The sequence below is a fragment of the Garra rufa genome, chromosome 4 (assembly GCF_049309525.1).
Source record: "Garra rufa chromosome 4, GarRuf1.0, whole genome shotgun sequence".
Classification (NCBI taxonomy): Eukaryota; Metazoa; Chordata; class Actinopteri; order Cypriniformes; family Cyprinidae; genus Garra; species Garra rufa.
The window spans coordinates 11,767,068-11,787,171 of NC_133364.1; the positions used below are offsets into that span (position 1 = coordinate 11,767,068).

Below are 20,104 nucleotides of genomic sequence, written 5' to 3' on the forward strand. Positions count from 1 at the left end.
GAGATACAATTATTTGAATATTTGGAATCTGAGGGTGCAAAAAAATCTAAATGTTGAGAAAATCGAGAAAATTAAGTTCTTAACAATGCATATTACTAATCAAAGATTAAGTTCTAATACATTCACAGTAGGAAATTGACAAAATATCTTCATGGAACATGATCTTTAGAGTATAAATTTACAGTAAAAACAGAAATATTAGTAAATATCATTACCGTTTTAACTGATAAACAGAGAATGACTGTTTCAGAATTGTCATCCAACAGTCCACAAAACATACAAAGCCAAAGAACATAATTTATTGTAAAAACCATGCAGATGAACCAGGGCCTCTGTGCTAATTTTGTGAGATTTGTATCTGTAATTATTTTATTATTATGGGTGTCATTTACTACACAAAAGGCTTATCTGATTAAGTTTGTATTTTTTAGATCCTCACATCCATGTGTGCGAACAAAACCGTTCTACTGTTCATGGATATAGATCCTGCTCAAAACACTTTTCCAGCCTTCCAGCCTCATAAATCTTTTAAAAGAGAAGTCATTCCTTTTACTTCACCCTAAAAGTGCCTGGCAGATCAGTTAATGAGTAAATTAGCAATTAGGCAGCTTTTTATTAGCCAATAAAGGGCAGGTTGGGAACAGATGTATTAGTGTGTGAAGTGGTGGCAGAAATGCCAAACCTGCTCACATATGGGACTGATATCATTGTAGAGCGGCCACATCTGACAACAGGCCAGCAGATTGAGACCTTGCTATACATTCCATTCTCTTTCTCTCAAGTTTTAGATGAGCTGCTACTTGTTTTAAAATATGTTTACAATGTATTTTTGTTGTTTAGAGCTCAGAGGAAACAAGCTCTTAACCATTAAGTATTTTGTAGAGCAGGGAGCTAATAAGAACTGGCAGTTTAAGAGGATATAAAACTGAAATGGGATAAAGGCTAAATCCCTCATTTAAAAAATGTGTCAGAGCAACACACATGGATTAAAATCTCTCATTCCCTATGCAATAGATCATTGATTAGCTGATCATTGGTGAAATGTGTTTGCAGGTCTATAAGCTTCCCTTTCCAAGCGCTGCTTCCCAAAGAAAGCTGAAGATCTTGAAACTTGGTGAAGAAAGCTGGAACTCAGCCAATGAGCAAACAGGGCCTCGAGAGCATGAGGAACCGTCGTCTCAAGCCGACGTGTCCTACAACGTAAAGGGACCAGTGAATGCGGTGTATTCGGAGATCCTCCTCAGCAGGATATGTGTGAATCACGTCAATGGGACCATTCGCCAACAGTGACTAAAAGACTGTTAGCGGCTGGTGACGCTAACCTGTCCTTGTTTATCAGGCGTGTCTGTATGATTAGCTGTGAATATGTATATTTGTAAAGAAATCTGCTAAAGGGCTAAACTGTGCACACCAATTAGAGTCTACTTAAAGGAGAAGTTCACTTTCAGAGCAAAAATGTATATATATTTACTCACCCCCTTGCCATCCAAGATGTTCATGTCTTTTTTCTTCAGTCGATAAGAAATTGTTTTTTGAGGAAAACATTTCAGGATTTCTCTCCATATAGTGGACTTCTATGGTGCCCCTGAGTTTGAACTTCCAAAATGCAGTTTCAAAAGGCTCCTAAAAAATGAACTAAAAAATAAATAAATAAATAAACGATCCCAGCGAACCCAACAATTTTTTGGTTGGTCATTTTCTAAACAAACTGACAATTTATATACTTTTTAACCTCAAATGCTCAACTTGTCTAGCTCTGCGTGAACTCTGGTATTCCAGCTCAAAACAGACCTTTTTTTTTTGTAAAGGGAGTTTGAGCTTTTTTGCACGTTCACTTTGTAAACACTGGGTCGGTACTTCTGCAGTGATGTAGGACGATTGTGAAGTTGGAGAAGAAAATGATATGGGAGTTCGACTTACCCTAACTGTCTTGAACCGGAATACACAGAGTTACGCAGAGCTAGACAAGACAAGCATTTGAGGTTAAAAAGTATATGAATTGTATAGTTGTTGTTTTTTTTTTTTTTCTGAAAATGTGTAGATAAGACCCTTCTTCCTCGACTGGGATCGTTTAGAGTCCTTTGAAGCTGCATTGAAACTGCATTTTGGGAGTTCAAACTCGGGGGCACCATAGAAGTCCACTATATTGAGAGAAATCCTGAAATGTTTTCCTCAAAAAACATAATTTCTTTACAACTGAAGAAAGATGATTAGAGGGTGAGTAAATGATCTGTAAACGGGTCTTATCTGGCAAAATGATTGATTATTTCCAAAAATAAGTGACAATTTATATACTTTTTAACCTAAAATGCTCATCTTGTCTAGCTCTGCGTTTCCGTTTTAAGACAGTTAGGGTATGTCGAAAAACTCTCATCTCATTTTCTCCTCTAACTACATTGCGATGTAGGGTAATTTTTTGACCTACCCTAACTGTCATGAACCAGAACATGAGCATTTGAGGTTAAAAAGTATATAAATTGTAATATTTTTTAGACATTAACTGATTGTTTCGCTAGATAAGACCCTTCTTCCTTGGCTAGGATGGTTTAGAGCCCTATAAAGCTGCATTTTGGAAGTTGAAACTCGGGGGCACCATAGAAGTCCACTATATAGGGAGAAATCCTGAAATGTTTTTCTCCAAAAACAATTTCTTAACAACTGAAGATAAAAAGACATGAACATCTTGGATGACAAGGGGGTGAGTAAATTATCTGTAAATTTTGTTCTGGAAGTGAATTTCTTCTTTAACCATATGCTGGATCAAAGAGGTAAAATGGAGGACGAGTTAAGTAGGTGTCTGTTTGCGCATATGTGTTTTTGTGTAGAGCGATCCAGATGGAGGTTTGAGGGGGGTCATTGAGACACCCTGAAGCCCTGCCAAAATGACTTTGGCAGCTGCGGCTTAAAGCCTGGCGGTGGCTGCGGTGCGACGGTCCCACAACGCTCTTGCAACGTTCCCACAATGCTGCTGAACCACAGGCCGAGACGTTTGCCGTTTTGGCGGCTGCTGTGGAGTGCCTTTGATGTCACCCTGCCTCACATTGTCACTTTTATGGAAGCTCGGGCGACGTTTTTGAAGTCTAGCTTTACACCGCCTTTCCTTCACATGCCAGGTTCACAAGTATTTATGAAGTATTTTCTATGCCAAAGGTCTTATGAAGTATATTGAATGTTATAGTATTGCTGTCTTATGTTTCTCACACGTTTATTTTTCTACCAGTGTTTTCCAGTGCCTTTAATAATAATCCTGTTGTTTACAAAAAAGTGGATATTTATACTGTTTTGATGGTAAGCAGTTTTATATTGTTGCTGGGTTTACTCTGAATTGCTGGAATGCGTGATGTTTCATTTGTCCATAATTTACATTAAACAGGAAGCGGTTTGTGGAGAGAGAAAATTAGGAGGATTTATTTGAAATATCCCATAAAACTTATCTTCCCACCAGTTGTTAAGCTGAGCTCAGTATGGGCACGAACGCTATTTCCACTTGAAATGAAATGAATTCACATGAAACCATGTGTTGACCTGTAAATATTCCACATATTTTAATATGTCAGAATTTTAGGGTGAGATGTTTTGGATGTTTATGAAGAGCTATGCCAAGATGTTTGTCTATTGTGTATCCTGTGCATGAAATGTATGATTCCAACTGTCATCATGAATGTCTCTTATCTGAACAATTAAAAATGTATATTTTCATAATTTAAAACACATTGCTTTTTGAATTTATCTAACGTTTTTTGTCATATATTTAATTTAATTCTACAATTTATCACACTCTGGGTTAAAAACAACACAGTGCTGGATGAAATATGGACAAACTTAGCGATGTGGTTCAATTAAATGTTTAACCCAACCTTCTGGGTAGTTTGATTTAAGTCAACTATCAAAATCAAAAACAATATTTCTTACTTAAAATCAGCCCAAAATAGGTTTTTAATAGGGTTCAATAAATGAACATTTATTCATACACTCTTAAAAATAAAGGTTCTTTATTGGCATCAATGGTTACATGAAAAACATTGGAACATCCACTGAACCTTTCAAATGTAGAAAAGGTTCTTTATGATTTTTAAAATGGTCTTCAAAATGGTTCTTTTAAGAATTGTTCACTGAAAGGTTCTTTAGGGAACCAGAAATAGTTCTTGACCACAAAAACACTCCTTTGGAGCCTTTATGTTTAAGAGTGTAAGTTGAATAAATAATAATTAAATAATTAAAAATTATTAATAAATGTTTACCTTATGATTATTGCTGATGCCTCTAGTAATTAATTTAGAGACAGTTTTTAGTATAGTTTTTAAACAATAGTTGAGGTAAATAAAACTACCCAAGGTTCGATTAAATTTTTAACCCAACCACTTGGTCAAAACAACCCGGTTGCTTTGTTTGTCCATATTTAATTTAATTTAATTTAATTTAATATTAAAATTATTGCTGTATAGTTCATGCAGATATTTTTTTTTAAATATTAGATTATTTAAGCAGTTTTAACAACTTTATTTAGCATCGACATCAAATCAAAAATGTGTTGCTTTGACTTATAGTCATTATAAAAAATCATTTATACAAGTTAATTATCAATAACTGGGGGTATTTTTGCTCATTTGTAAAACTGCATTTGCATATTATAAAACAGTCAGGATTTTCCCCCTCAACTGGAACTTTTAGGCCTACTTATTAATGTTTAGTTGTTTTTATTATTTTTGCGTTATAAGCAAAATCGCAATCCTTTTTTAAAGTGTATATCGAAATTAAATGAAATAGCAATATTCTGTAACTTTTCAAGTCAGTCACAGAAAAAAATAACAAAGAATTAAAGCGCGCATTTTCACCTGACGCTCCAGGTAACCATAACAACAGTAGGCTAAATTGCTCAAAAACAGCGGGATTTTCAGGCGGCGTACGTCGATGAAGAGTGCGTCAATATAACTTTATTATTGCTTCAAATAAATTTAAGTCACAAAAACGTTACGTTTGTAATGTCTAAGTACATTTAACTCTGCCAAACTTCGTTGCGAATGATAATCTTAAGCATATTTGCCTTACCTTCACATTTACTCTAGTTAACAATTTGTTATACGTTTAAAAGTATTACATTTTACAATTATTTTTAAAAAGTCGACGCCTCTAATAGTAACCTAGTATTAATTAAACAACTTTCTTTGCATTTTAAATGTTTTACTTTGTCCTTTTTAATTGTCTTATTGGGTTTCTCGATTGTTCTGCCTTTTATTTGAATCTTGGTTTCAAAATCTATGTTAAACACTAAGTTAAAAAGTCCTTCTAATCCTTAACACGGTTCTTTCTATCTCAAAAAATCCCGAGTGAGCTGCTAAAATGACTGATTCTTTCTGCCCGTCAGTTGCGCTGGCTTTTGTGCTCTCTCACCGGCCTCAAGCCAAAATCACTTCGTCCTATCAGTGTTAAGAACGGTCTCATCTTATGAATATTAATGAGCGGTTCGTCCAATCACAACGTGGGAGCGCTTCACAGGAGAGTGTTTAGTTGCGCGTTTTCCAACAGCAGCATATAACTGTTTGTGTCTTTTTGAGCTCGCACTGATGGACAAGGTGATTTGCTGGAGGTTGGACGGTTTTGTTCGTACCTGCGACTTAATGGATACTTAAAAAGGACATTTATGATTTTAAAAGCGCCGTTTGTGGATTACACACGCTAGATATTAGATGTAGTAGACCGGTATGTGTCGAAACGTTCAGTTCGGGACTTGTTAAATGAAGTGGACATGGATAAAACCGGTTGTGGGATACATGCAGTTTACCATTTGTTCCTTCTGTGGCTCTCTGTTTGCCCTCTGTGCTCTCAGGGAAGTTGGATGTAAGTATTATAAGTGCCGTGTTGTTTTTGCTGCCATCTAATTTTTGAATAAAATGTTTGAAAATTGTCTCCTTTTCCTCGGGCCTGGTTATGGCATTTCAATCCAGGCCGACAGGAGAGGAGAACCGCTTCTGATCTTTGTGTCACACTGCTCCGCATCACAGGTGGTTGGGCATCACTTCTGTAGGAGTGCCCGAGAAGTTGGGTTGCGCGCATTTGCCCCTGTCGCACAGGCAGAAGGAGCTGTGTGCGCGCAAACCGCATCTTCTACCGAGCATTAAAGAGGGCGCGCGCCTGGGCATCACCGAGTGCCAGACGCAGTTCAAACACGAACGCTGGAACTGCTCGACCCGACGGGACCCGAACGTGTTCGGCTACGAGCTCACCAGTGGTATGCATGCAAATTGTCATACTGAAATAGACTTCATTTGAATGTGGTTTAACTTCATAATCCTGTTTTTGATCAATTTTATTCATTAAAGTTATTAGTGAAGTTTGACCAACACGATTAAAAAATAACTAGACGAAAAATATTAACTTAGGGTCGTAATACTATCAATAAATGTTATTTGTGACCCTGGCCTGGACCACAAAACCAGTCATAAGGGTCAATTTTCTGAAATTGAGATTTATACATCAGAGTAAATAAGCTTTCCATTGATATATGGTTTGTTAGGAAAGGACAATATTTGGCCGAGATACAACTGTTTGACAAATGAAGTTCTTAGCAATGCATGTTACTAATCAAAAATAAAGTTTTGCTATATTTAGAGTAATACATTTACAAAATATATTCATGGAATATTATTAATATTTAATATCCTAATGATTTTTGGCATAAAAGAAAAGTTGATCATTTTGACCCATACAGTGCATTGTTAGCTATTGCTACAAATATACCTGTGATACTTAAAACTGGTTTTGTGGTCCAGGGTCACATTTAAAAAGATTTAATTCAAAGAAACTGAGCAAATAATTAAAATTTGTAGAGCATATGGCTGCAATAAAATGGTTACATTCTTTTTGATATGTAGTGTTATTCATAAAAAAGTTTGTTAACTTTCAGAACTTAGTAATTATGATAATATCATGTCTAAAAGCCAAAAAATGTGCATATATGTGGTTATTGGACATTTAAACAAAAATAATCATTATCTTTATCGGTCATGGAGAAAAAAAGTCCTTCTGTAACATATAATGAGAGCATCGCTTTGTAAATGTTTAAATGATAAATGTTTTTTAGTTGACTGTCAATCCTATTTTTGACCCCTTAATGACCGTTTTGATTCGAAATGCTGATGAAAAAGAGGATTTGATTCTGGAAACAGCTGTGACACACATCTGTTTTAGGTTAACCATCTCCATACTGAATTTACTATGGTTTTCAGCTGGCCCTGAATTTAATGCATGCAGGATTTAGAGTGATTACAAAACAAAGAGTCGAACTGAAATGCTAGAACTTGTTTTTTGATTTTTGTGAATCCATTCCTAATATTTGCCCAAACCTTCTGTCCCAGAACAGTTGAAATCCAAGCTCGATTCAAGGACAAACTTAAATTTATATACCGTGCATCTGATTTCCTGCAGCAATTAAAGTAATTTTATAGGCATCTGGCTATTTTGTCTAAAAAGATGCACCATTTAGATGTACTTTTGGAAATTACACAGTTTATTCTTCTATTCTATTCCATTCTTTTGGACTCCTTGCTTCAAATGTTTTTAGTCACTCTTGAAAGTAACAGAAAAGTAATTAAAGCAAAATTAGCTCAAAGTTTAAACATTATAAACCAAATTTAATAAAAAATGTGCTATTAAAAATTGCTTTATAGAAACGGCATGCACAAATTTATGACTAGATAACTAGTTTGCTTCCAATTAAAACGTAAGAAGGGTAAATCTGCAGTTAAATGTATATATTTATTGTAAAAACATTTAATCAGAATCGCTTAAATGTACAAAGCCATTTATTTAATGTATAAAATGGTCACTTTAAAAAAACAATCTGTTCTCACAATAAAAAAAGAAATCCCTTCAGCCAAACATTCTTGCTCATTTTTTATAGTATGATATCAGTATTTCTCTGTAGGTAACATTCCCAGACTCCTCTGCTCTGATATTGCTGCGCCGAGACCCTTCTTGCAAATGTCCTGCTGCGAATCTTACATTCCCATGTTTTTTGATTGCTTCAACATTTGTAAGTACTTAACTTGCAGCGGCATCTTGCTTAAATTCTCTTTTTTGTTTTTTAAGGGACGAAAGAGACAGCATTTATCTACGCAGTAATGGCTGCCGGCCTGGTTCACGCAGTCACTCGCTCTTGCAGTGCAGGAAACATGACTGAGTGTTCGTGTGATATGAGCCTGCTGGGCACCGGTTCACCCACGGAGGGTTGGCACTGGGGCGGGTGCTCGGATGACATCGCCTTCGGGACATCCTTCAGCCGTCGCTTCATCGAAAATTCGGTAAAAAACACATCAGCCCGGGGTGAGGACGCTATGTTCACTATGAACCAGCATAACAGCGAAGCTGGGAGACAGGTGGGTGACAAACAAGTAAGCTCTAACTAGTACAGCTAGCTGGAAATATGTAGAAATGAAATGCACACCATGGACTGCTCACTTTTTCAGCAGCCTCTGCATTTTTTCCCTTCATTTTCTCCATAGGGATTTCAAAAAGTACTTTAATAATGGTTTTAATAAGAAGTCATGGATGGAAACCAACCACCTCCGAGATGAATCATAACATTCCAAACTTTATTTGTAACACAAAAAAGAATATGAGAATTGAGCAAACAGACAAAGGTACAAGACTTTGTGCTTAATGTTGTTTATGGAAGCATAAACTACAATCCTAGTAGTATTGCAAATGATGTAATCTGATCAGTTTGAAATCCTTCATGAGAGTGTGTGGTCATTTCTTTTGCCACAAGTGACTTTTAAGAATTATTAGTAGTTAAAATAAACATTGTTTTTAAGTTAAAATCACATTTCTATAGAAGCAAAAGTCATAAGGGTCATTTTTTTTGAATAAATAAGCTTTCCATTGATCTATTTGTTAGGCTAAAACAATCGAAATATTGAGAAAATCGCCATAAAAGTTGTCCAAATTAAGTTCTTAGCAATATTACTAATCAAAAATTACATTTTATATATTTACGGTAGGAAATTTCCAAAATATTTTCATGGAACATGATCTTTATTTAACATCCTAATGATTTTTGGCATAAATATGTATCATTTTGACCCATACAATGTATTGTTTGTCTATTTCTACAAATATACACATGCTACTTATGACTGGTTTTGTATTTCAGGGTCACCTATTTCATTGCTTTACATAGTTCATAATTTTTCCTTATCATAAAAATTAGTTTTTCTATGGAGAAAATGGGAATTTTGCTTCTAAATCATGGCTGTTTCCCCTTCACTCACATATCGAAAGATTCCATTCATGTTTTGATTGATATGTGAAGCCGAGGCATTAATTTGCATGTGACTGTGCTCGCCTGCTTCAAAAAGAACTGGAGCGCTCTTAATTCAGTGCTGTGTTTCCCTGTGTAGACGCTTATTCACTCTAACTGAAGAAAATATGAAAAGTGTGACAGTGGAGAAAATGCATCTCCCATTTTCCACATCCCAATTCACTCAGAAAGCATTCCTGCAATGTTCATAGCACATTCAAGTTCTTGTGATCTTACAGCCTCTTTTATAAACATGTCTAATCTCTAAAGCTGAATTTTGATCATTCATTGAAAGGTTTTCTCAATCGCTTTAAGACTATGAACTTAAAATATAACAGTTTTCTCCAACAAATGAATCGTTGACTTGTTCTGGTTGACAAGAAAAGCCATTTCAAAACAACCAAATAAGAACAGAAATAGTAATGGTCTGTTTCAGCTCTGGCAATTTGTCGATCAAATGAGTTACATCTCCACACATGTTCTTGATTAATCTGAGAAGCTGATGATTTGCACCAAATTCCACAGCCTTGACTGAAGAACACTTGTAAGTGTTTGGAGATCCTAAACCACCGCTCTGGTTGGAAACCACCGAGGAGCATTTAAGCGAGACAAAATTCCCCTCAAGTCAGTGAAGGGCCCACATAATCCTTCACCCAAACAAACGCTCCTATTTTATGAAAGTCGTCAGCTCACACAATACTCCTTCCACACTCATGGTGCAGAACATGAAGGGATGGGAGAGCACAAAAGCTTCATCTGTAAAATTTATATAGTCCTTGGAAATGGAGTTTATAGTGAACCAAGGTTAAAGGACAAGTTTACTTCCAGAACACAAATTTACAGATATATTACTCACCCCCTTTGTCATCCAGAATGTTCATGTCTTTCTTTCCTTCAGTTGTAAAGAAATTGTTTTTTTGAGGAAAACATTTCAGGATTTCTCTCCATATAGTGGACTTCTATGGTGCCCCCGAGTTTGAACTTCCAAAATGCAGTTTAAATGAAGCTTCAAAGGGCTCTAAACGATCCCAGCCGAGGAAGAAGGGTCTCATCTAGCGAAACTATTGACTGTTTTCAAAAACAATTCAGGTAGGTTATGTCGAAAAACTCCCATTTTATTTTCTCCAAATAACTTTAAAATCGTCCTACATTGCTGCAGAAGTACCAACTCAGTGTTTACAAAGTGAAGATACAAAGAAGTTCAAATGCCATTTACAAAAAAAAAAAGGGGAAAAAAAAGCAATGTAGGACAATTTGAAGACGAAAACGAGATGGGAGTTTTTCAACCTACCCTAACTGTCATAAACCAGAATACTCAGAGTTGACGCAATGTTAGACAAGCAAGCATTTGAGGTTAAAAAGTATATAAATTGTAATTTTTTTTTTAGAAAATAACTGATCGATTCGCTAGAAAAGACAATTCTTCCTTGGCTGGGATCATTTAGAACCCTTTTAAGCTGCATTTAAACTGCATTTTAAAAGTTCAAACTCAGGGGCACCATAGAAGTCCACTATATGTAGAGAAATCCTGAAATGTTTTCCTTAAAAAACATAATTTCTTTGCAACTGAAGAGACAAAGACATGAACATCTTAGATGACACTGAGGTGAGTTCTGGAAGTTCTTTGTGAACTTCTTTTTTAACTCTCTCGCCGATTTACATTCGTTCTGCGTTTTTGCAAAAAATTTATTGTCTGCATGCTTGCTTCTTTCGTGCTTGCATTGTCTAAAAAAAACAAGCTGCTTTCCCAACTGTAGATCAGATATATAATGATCTCCATATCCTCTTCCTCAACAGGCGGTGGCCAAAACAATGTTGACAGACTGCCGCTGTCACGGCGTGTCGGGTTCGTGTGCGGTAAAAACGTGTTGGCGCACAATGGCCTCGTTCGAGCGTGTGGGTGCCTACCTGAAGGAGCGCTACGAAAGCAGTGTTCAGGTGGTGGACCGTTTTAAGCGTAAGGTGCGACGTAAGGACAAAGACCATCGCCACACGCCTATTGACAAAGAGGAGTTAATCTTCCTCAACAAGTCACCCAATTACTGCTTGGAGGACCGGCGGTTGGGCGTGACGGGGACCAGGGGCCGCAGGTGTAACAGAACTTCAGCCGGGCCAGACGGCTGCAACCTGCTGTGCTGTGGGCGAGGATACAACACGCATGTGGTGCGACACGTAGAGCGCTGCGAGTGTAAGTTCGTCTGGTGCTGTTACGTTCGCTGTCGCCGCTGCGAGACGATGAACGACATGCACACCTGCAAGTAGGAATGGACCTTCTTTACGCTTTCAGCCCTGTTGGGTCTATACAAACAAGCGTGTTGACAAAATATCCAAGGCAACCGGCAATCAAAAACCAGGGAGAAATGGTATAATCCGTTTAACTCCACATGCGTAACTCTTCCCATGGGCTGAAGTGGGAGTCAAGCCATTTTGTATATAGTGACTGTGGAATATAACTGGAGCATAAAGGGAACTAAAATACATGGAACAGCAAAAAAGTGTAAATAGATGCTTTTGTGCTTTTGTTTGAGTTTGCATTGAGGGCTTTTACAGTTATAGTGGGACTCATGTAGATAATATGCCAAGATATTTTTGATAGTGTTTATTGGTTGCAAATGAGAATCCCTTAAATGAAAGACCAATAAGCATCCAAAAGCATCCCAAAAGGATGCATCCTGTAATTTTAGCTTTATATTTTACAATTTACATGTACATATTAAATTATGAACAAGCGATTTCAACTTATTTTTGACTCTGAGAAAAGTAATTAAATCTAAATAAAGTTTTTTAGAGACCCTGTAATTTTTTTGCTTTGTTTCTCCATCTGTTCTCTCCCTTCTAAACAAATTAACACAAAAGTGTCGATGACAGACGCGTTCTGCAGTAGCACTTAAAGTGCTCTATTTTAACACTCTAATTTGGTACTTAATATACTAACAAATGGTTATTTAGTAGTACTTGCGATAATCATGAATATGAAATAAAATGTGCTTACCACTTTGAGTATAAAAAATGGGTTCCAGTGTTCTACAAGTGGTAACTAAGTAATTTTTTTAAATAAATTGTATGTAAAAAGTATTTATATTCATGTTGTCCCAAAATAGCAAATTTTTATGGAAGCACGTTTCCGCCACTGAATTAAAAAAATAAATAAATAATTGCTTTCCATTGATGTATAGTTTGTTAGGATATGACAATATTTGGCTGAGATACAACTATTTGAAAACGTGGAATCTGAGGGGGCAAAAAAAAAATCTAAACAATTGTGAAAATGGCCTTTAAAGTTGTCCAAATTAAGTTCTTAGCAATGCATATTATTAATCAAAAAATTTGATATATTTACTGTATGAAATTTACGAAGTATCTTCATGGAACATGCTCTTTACTTAATATCCTAATGATTTTTTGCATAAAAGAAAAACCAATCATTTTGACCAATACAATGTATTTTTGACTATTGCTACAGATATACCCATGCTACTTAAAACTGGTTTTGTGGTCCAGAGTCAAAATTGTGAGATAAAATGTCGCAATAACCGTAATTGGCGAAAATGGGCTTCCATGCATTTGAGTACACTGATATGTTGATTAAAATTATCTTAAGAAGTACAAAATTAGTCCGTGAAAATATAGCACTTAAAGTACATTATGGAAGTACTTTTTTTTTTACCTGGCTATTGCTTTAAAATGTAAGTGTATATTTCAAATTATAAATGATGGTTTTTGTCTTTCCAGTTCTTGTCTCTTGTGACTGATGTTTGTCTCATTACATTTCCCCTTAAGCTCTAATCCCACACACACACATCTCTCTGAAAGTGTAGTGCTTTGCTAGAAGTAACAGAGTTGTGCCAAATACCATGGCTGCATTCTCTTAAACGGCCCTTAAATGCTAATGCAAGTGGCCCTTTTATGTAGCCACATTCCAGCCAACAGCCCGGTGACAATTTACGGCAGCACACGCAGAACATATCAGAGATCTTCTGTGCAGTGACAGAAGGGGAAACATTCCTGTGAGTTCTTGCACATGCTGGCAAATCTATTAAAGTCGCTGGAAATTCTCACTCACGTTGCATTTCGTGATTTCACTCTGAATGCCTGCTTGTTCATTCTCATGTGGTTGCATTTACCGCTGAGTGGAAGTTGCATCAAACTTTCTTAAAAAAGTTCTTCTGTCCGTGTAAAATCACTTCGGATTAATCGCTACACTGACACACAAGCCTTTCAACCGAATTCCATCCAAAAAATAATTCCCCTTTGGAAATGTTGATGTTTTCTCATTCCAGAAGATTATTCAAATGATCCTTCTTGACCTGATATTTCACTCTACACTCTTAAAAATAAAGGTGCTTCACAATGCCACAGAAGAACCTTTTTTGTCTAAATGGTTCCATAAAGAGCCTTTAACATCTGAAGAACCTTTCTGTTTCACAAAAGTTTCTTTGTGGCAAAAAAGAAGGTTCTTCAGTTTATAAAAAGGTAAGAAAAAGATGGTTCTAAAAAGAACCTTTGCAGAACCTTCTCAATGGTCATTTCTGCACTTGTGGGCAGTGATTCCCAAACCAATTCCATTGAAAACGTGGATTAATCGCTGAAACCCTCCAGGTACACTCTTAAAAAAGAGTTTTTGGTTCCACAAAGAACCATTTAGTCAAAGGTTCTTAGATTTTTTTTACATTTTTAAAATCTGAAGAACCTTCTTTCTCCACAAAGAACCTTTTGTGAAACAGAAAAGTTCTTCAGATGTTAAAGGTTCTTTATGGAACTATTTAGACAAAAAAGGTTCTTCTATAGCATCGTGAAGCGCCTTTATTTTTAAGGGTGTATGTTTTGAAGAGCAGCGCTCAGGTCTTCAGCCTTGAAACCTGGTGCCAGCCCATCCTGGAGAGACATCCAGACAAAGGAAGTCCACGTGGACACATATGTTCTCCCAGACATAGCCACTGGCTCAGGTTGCTGCCAACCTCCTGGTTTCCTCCATTCCTTCTTTCCCCCCTCTCATTCTCTTTAGTATGTGTTTAATGGCTAAATCATACGTGAAATGAGATGATTTGTCAAATTAAATCTGCTGTACTGCAATATTACCTTTTCAGGTTTTGTTCCATCATTGCTAATGAGCTGACACACGTTCTTAATGTCCTGGAAGTGTAGTTTAGTGAAGAAAAAGCAGCACAACTGTTAAAACAAAGACAAATATTTCTGCAGGCGTATAATAAATGGAAGAATATGGGGTTCCCCTCCTTCCTTAGACTTCAGTGAAATTATTCTGCCTTTTATACTCAGCCCCAGAGGTTTTTGAAGCACTTCCATGCAATATTTTACATTCCTTTAATCTAAGGCTGAATAGATTTTCTGAAATTATTCCGTTTTTCTGTGTGTGTGATTCTGAATGCATCGCAGTGGGTGGTGCGACCACATGCACACACGCACAATATGTTTTGGATGTTAGTTTGATCCACTCTGGCTTGCGGAGACCCGGGTCATCGCTCATCCCGATCATCGTTCTTCTTTTGTGTCAGTATGTGAATGATCAGTTATGTCCATCCAAGCATAGCACCACATCCGAAGCCAATAGTCACGCTTCTTTCACTGGCCCATTCCTGCACGCTCTATGAGTGGTGCCATGCTCTGTACGCCTTCCCAGAAGTCTGTAGGAGCTCGTGGCTGTGTCTGGTTGTGTTGGTTAAGGCCTGAGGGGTTTTGGATTGGCGGCGCTGTTTTCCTGCCAATAACTGTTGCTTAAATGTCGACAATTCCCACAACAACTGCTGCAGAGTCAGTGTTAACATTCTACACACGTTTTACTGCTCGCTCTGTCTTAATTCATTCTGTATGTTTCTTTGTTTCTTTCTTACTGTATCTCACCATGCTGCTATGAAATATTTTTTAAGCAATGAAACAGCAATTCATCATACAGTTGCCAGTTGTACCGTTTACATAAACACTGGACTGACTTTTCTTGACTTATATACATATGTGGGGAACATGAACAGAATAAATCCATCCATCAGTGACATTATGGTATCTGCCTCCCTCTGGTGGAGTCACAGAGTCTTCCCAGAGAAGACCACAAGAGGGAGACTGATCAAGACATTGACATTTACTCATGAAAGTTCTTTAAATCCAAAAGGGATTTTACATCCAGATTCATCTGAATTGACAACAGGATCAAAACTCATCAAAACAATTCCTTCTGCCCCTTGATATATATATATATATATATAAAATGGTTTAAGCATAAAAACAACAGTGTAATACTGCTTTAAATTGTTGTTGCTTTCCCCCCCAAAAATATTAAAACATTTTCTGTTTAATTTTATTGCATTGTTGTTTTTGTTTTTCAGAGCAAAAAATAAATATCATACATGTTTCCTTAGTTTGCAGAAGATACCCACTAAAATGACTTTCAGTGTAACAGTCTTGTCAGGCATATTTACAACAGAAATCAATTTATTACGTATTAAAAGATGAATTACTTTCACCCCAAATACTATTTAGTTGTAATTCTACATTTTTAATTTGCCATTATCCTAGGTTTTGCTCATTTGCCCATATTTAACTTATTTAAAGCACAATAAAATTTTATTTGATTTTAATTATTTATACATTTTAATATGCACAAGTCAGAATAAGCATGTTGTTTGAATTTTTTACATAAATATTGTGTTGAATGACATTGAATGTGATTGTCACATTATTTCAACCAAATTTGGACATTTTATGCTTAAAAAACTTAAAAGTAGACACTTTACTTACATGTAATGTGCTTTCTATGGACATAAAATCACTTTTTTAAAATTGTAAAACATGGACATCTTAACATCTTTGACTATATATATATATATATATATATATATATATATATATATATATATATATATATATAATATTTTTACTTTAACACTGTAATCAATATTCAAGAATGAATCTCATCAAGTTATAGTTTTGAAGAATTTTACCTTTTTTCCAATATAATTACTCATTACTCAATTCAAACTATTTATTTAATTTGTGAATTTATGTTCTCATTCTTTTTAATAGTTTTAATCGTTTTTTGGATCATCAGTCATCAAAGCTCGGTAAATATTGGTCATAGACATGGATTTATTTTCATTTTCAACAAGCAGATTAGGCTACTCACTAAAAACCCACAGATCATGTTTTTATGCCATTTTAAGTCTTATTTTGATGTAAAAAAAAAAAAAAAAAAAAAAAAAAGTGGTTATATCTATGTGTGGGTTGTTTAGGTACTTTTTTAAATTAGTCTTTCCATTAACACCATTATATTGTTCAATCAGACTGATTCGCGAGTCTGGAACGCGCACAAATACAAGAGGCAGGATTTATCGCATGAACCAATCACAGCCGAACATAACCAGTCATATCCAATCATATCATGTTGGATGATGGCTTTTCCCCATTCATTCTCAATTACCACCACCAAACTCACTGCATGTTAAAACTAAACTTTTTAATGTTATATTTTGTAATTGCTGTGTTGTTTTATTTTTGTACTAATATTTTGATGTGGCACTGCCTCCCGTCCCTCTTTGGAGGAAATGCCCTGTAAATTTTAACATTGATTGACACACAATCAACTTTCAACTCACAAAGCAAATGTGGAAACAACAACAACAACAAAAAGGAGATCAGAATGTTCCCTTTTTTACTACAACTGGAGTTAAAAATGTTGCTTGCGACTAAACAACTTTCTTCTGAAAGTCAGGTCAAGGTCAGTTTAAGTATCACAAAGCAATTGAGTCTTAAATGCATGTACGTGAAAAGGTCATTTCATGTATAAATGTCAATTTCAGGAAACAAATCTAAAACAAATCCCTTCTAAATAGACCAAACTAACTTGGCCAAATAATTCTTGTGGTGAGCTGCCCCACATACAGTACGCTCATTGTTAGCATATTATATAGTACATTGTGTTCTTGTGGTTGGGGTGTCAATTACAGTTTAAACGGGACAAAACGTGTTTGCTTTTTTACAGCTGGTTAGGAGTCCGTTCAGAGCAGATTTCAGAGAACTATTGTAAATAACTTCTGGCACGTATAAACAACAATTGAGCGGGTGGTCATGCAGTTTTTCATTAGTTTTCTTAAGCAGTTGGGAAAAACAACAAGCAACACATGCATACGTGTTAAAACACAGCTCTCTCACGATTCTAAAGCATATTAACCACCTCATAGCCAAATATATATCTACACACATGCATGTGGTCTACGAGGAATTCCTTAGTATGAAAGTTCTAGAACTTTGAAAGGAAAGTCATGATGCAGCAAGACATACAGGAAGTGTGTGTGTGACAGGGAATCTTCACCTGACCACTTGGCTTATTTATGAGTGAGGACATCCTGTGATTCTTCTGCTTTCAGCTCTATTTATTCAGTATACGTACATACCAGTTTTCATTGCTCCTGGAATTCGACCAGCTTCTTCCCAGCTTTCTAGCTGTATTTTCTAGCTGGTCACCAACTATTCAGCAAAATATTTGTTGACTGGTCTTCATTATCGTAAATGTGTTGCATCAATGCCAAAGAAATCAGGATTTTTCTCCACCTCTCTTCTTGTTGGCACTAAAATCAGAACGCTTTTCTGATTTTCTGATCAGATGCTTGTTTTTGCCGCAAGATGAAAAAAAAAAGAATTTTGAGTTTATATCTCGCAGTTCTGACTTTTTGATAAAAAAAGTGAGAACTGCAAGATATAAATTCAGAATTATGAGATATGAACTCGCAGTTCTGTGAAGAAAAGTCCAAATTGTGAGATATATAATCAGAATTGTGAGAAAAAAAAAGTCAGAATTGTGAGATAAAGTCGCAATTCTGTGTTGGAAAAAAAAAAACAGTATTGCAAGATGTAATTCTGAGAAAACAAAAAGTTAGAATTATGAGATATAAATTCATAACTTTTTCCTAAGTTGCAATTACCTTTTTTATATTTAATATTTACTTTATTTCATGGTGGAGATAATGTACTATAATGATCTCATTGCTACTCTGCAAAAAACATTTTCTTAATCAGTGTTTTTGTCTGATTTTCCAGTAAAACTATGTCAGCATCTTTCAAAGGAGGAAACATTATTTGCAAAATCAAACCTCTGTAAGAGAAATACATCTAGAACTCATTTTATTTTTATTTTAATCATAAACCTCACTAAATTTAGTGACTAAAGTTATGCTTGAACAACATTCCTAAACCAATAAAAATCATTAAATCATTAAAAGTAAACTTAAATTATAAAAAAAGAAAAAACAGAACTGCAAGATGTAAATTTAGAATTCTGTGGGGGAAAAAAAGTAAAAATTGCAACATATGAACTCGCAATTCTGAGAAAAAAGTTGCAGTTAGCCTTTTTTTGTGATTATTAATTAATTTATTTATTTCCATGCTGGAAATAAGGTTACATAATGGTCTCTATTAAATTCTGCAAAAATAATTTTCTTAATAATTGTTTTTATCTGATTTTCAAAGTAAAAAATATTTCAGCATCTTTCAAATGAAAAAAAAAATTGCAAATTCAAACCTCTGTAAGAAAAAAAAAAATCTTGAAATCATTTTATTTTTATTTTCACATTTTTTTCTTAATTTAATCATAAACCTCAGTACATTTAGCAAAATTATGCTTGAACAACATAAAAATCATTAAACCATTACAAGTAAACTTAAATATTGCTTGTACTAAAAGCTATATAAACAAAACAGAATTAGTAAAAAAAAAAAGTTAATTTTTAAGAATTTAGAATTTAGAATTCTGTGAAAAAAAAGATATAAACTCACAATTCTGAGAAAAAAAAAGTTAGAATTGTGAGATATAAACTCATAATTGTGAGAAAAAAGTTGCAATTACCGGTTTTATTTTTATTTATTTAGTAAATTTAGAATTCTGTGGAAAAAAGTAAAAAAATGCCTTTTTTAATTATTATTATTTTTTTAATTCCAGACATATTTTTTAATTCCAGACATATCATTCTTCTGCAAAAATCGTTTTCTTAATTATTTTTGTCTGATTTTAAAATTAAAAATAAGATTTGCAAAATCAAATCTGTGTAAGAGAAATATATCAACAATCATAAACCTAACTAAATTCAGCAAAATTAGAACAACATTCCTAAAACAATAAAAAACATGAAACCATTAAAAGTAAACTTAAATACTGCTTGTACTAAAAACTAAAAAAAAAAAATTCTGAGAATTCTGAGATGTAAATGTACAATTCTGTGAAAAAAAGTCAAAATTGACAGATATAAACTCACAATTCTGAGAAAAAAAGTTAGAATTGTGAGATATAAACTTATAATTTCAAGAAAAAGTCACAATTACTTATTTTTCTTTTTTATTCCATAGCGGATATAATGCTCTATGATAATCTCATTGCCATGCAGCAAACTTAATCAGCATTTTTGTCTGATTTTCCAGTAAAAATATGTCATCATTTTTTCAATGAGAAAAAAATATGCAAAATTAAACCTCTTTAAGAGAAATACATCTTGAACTCATTTTATTTTTCTTTCCACGTTTACTTTCTTATTGTAATCATACACCTCACTATATTTAGCAAGATTATACTAGAACACATTCTTAAACAACATAATAAAAAAAAAAACAATCACAACAATTAAAAGTAAACTTAAATATTACATGCACTAGAATATGAGAAACTAGAATATGAAAAATGAAAATCCTTTTTCTATCTTCTCTGGTATGGTTTATGAAAGAGTGCTGGTTTTATTTATGATATAAACGGGATTTAAGCATATGCCTGAAATTTTAGGGGAAGGTGTCGCCCTCTGACTCTTGTATTGT

At 34.8% G+C, this 20,104-nt stretch overlaps 2 protein-coding genes across 3 annotated transcripts in view; both read left to right on the forward strand.

Moving 5' to 3' along the window:
* cped1 (cadherin-like and PC-esterase domain containing 1) overlaps positions 1-3,703 on the forward strand; it is a 76,806-nt gene extending 73,103 nt beyond the window's left edge. The window contains exon 21 of the mRNA XM_073838074.1: positions 1,054-3,703. Coding sequence (XP_073694175.1) covers positions 1,054-1,290 — 237 coding nt within the window. The 3' untranslated portion in view covers positions 1,291-3,703. The remainder of the gene's footprint in view (positions 1-1,053) is intronic.
* Positions 3,704-5,573: 1,870 nt separating this feature from the next.
* On the forward strand, positions 5,574-12,495 carry wnt16 (wingless-type MMTV integration site family, member 16). 2 transcript variants are annotated; one of them, XM_073838210.1, is made up of 4 exons: positions 5,574-5,838; positions 5,946-6,229; positions 8,089-8,375; positions 11,096-12,495. In XM_073838210.1, the coding sequence occupies exons 3-4, from the start codon at positions 8,121-8,123 to the stop codon at positions 11,558-11,560; spliced, it is 720 nt and encodes a 239-aa protein (XP_073694311.1). In that variant the 5' UTR covers positions 5,574-5,838; positions 5,946-6,229; positions 8,089-8,120; the 3' UTR covers positions 11,561-12,495. The 2 variants fall into 2 exon arrangements, with proteins under 2 accessions (XP_073694311.1, XP_073694309.1); XM_073838208.1 differs by having other exon boundaries at positions 6,003-6,229.
* The last annotated feature ends 7,609 nt before the right edge of the window (positions 12,496-20,104 follow it).

Coding starts and splice junctions, on each gene's coding strand:
- wnt16 (XM_073838208.1), top strand. CDS start 5,747: ATGGATAAAACCGGTTGTGGGATACATGCAGTTTACCATTTGTTCCTT. Junction 5,839..6,002: donor TGCTCTCAGGGAAGTTGGAT/GTAAGTATTATA, acceptor TCCGCATCACAG/GTGGTTGGGCATCACTTCTG. Junction 6,230..8,088: donor CGGCTACGAGCTCACCAGTG/GTATGCATGCAA, acceptor TTGTTTTTTAAG/GGACGAAAGAGACAGCATTT.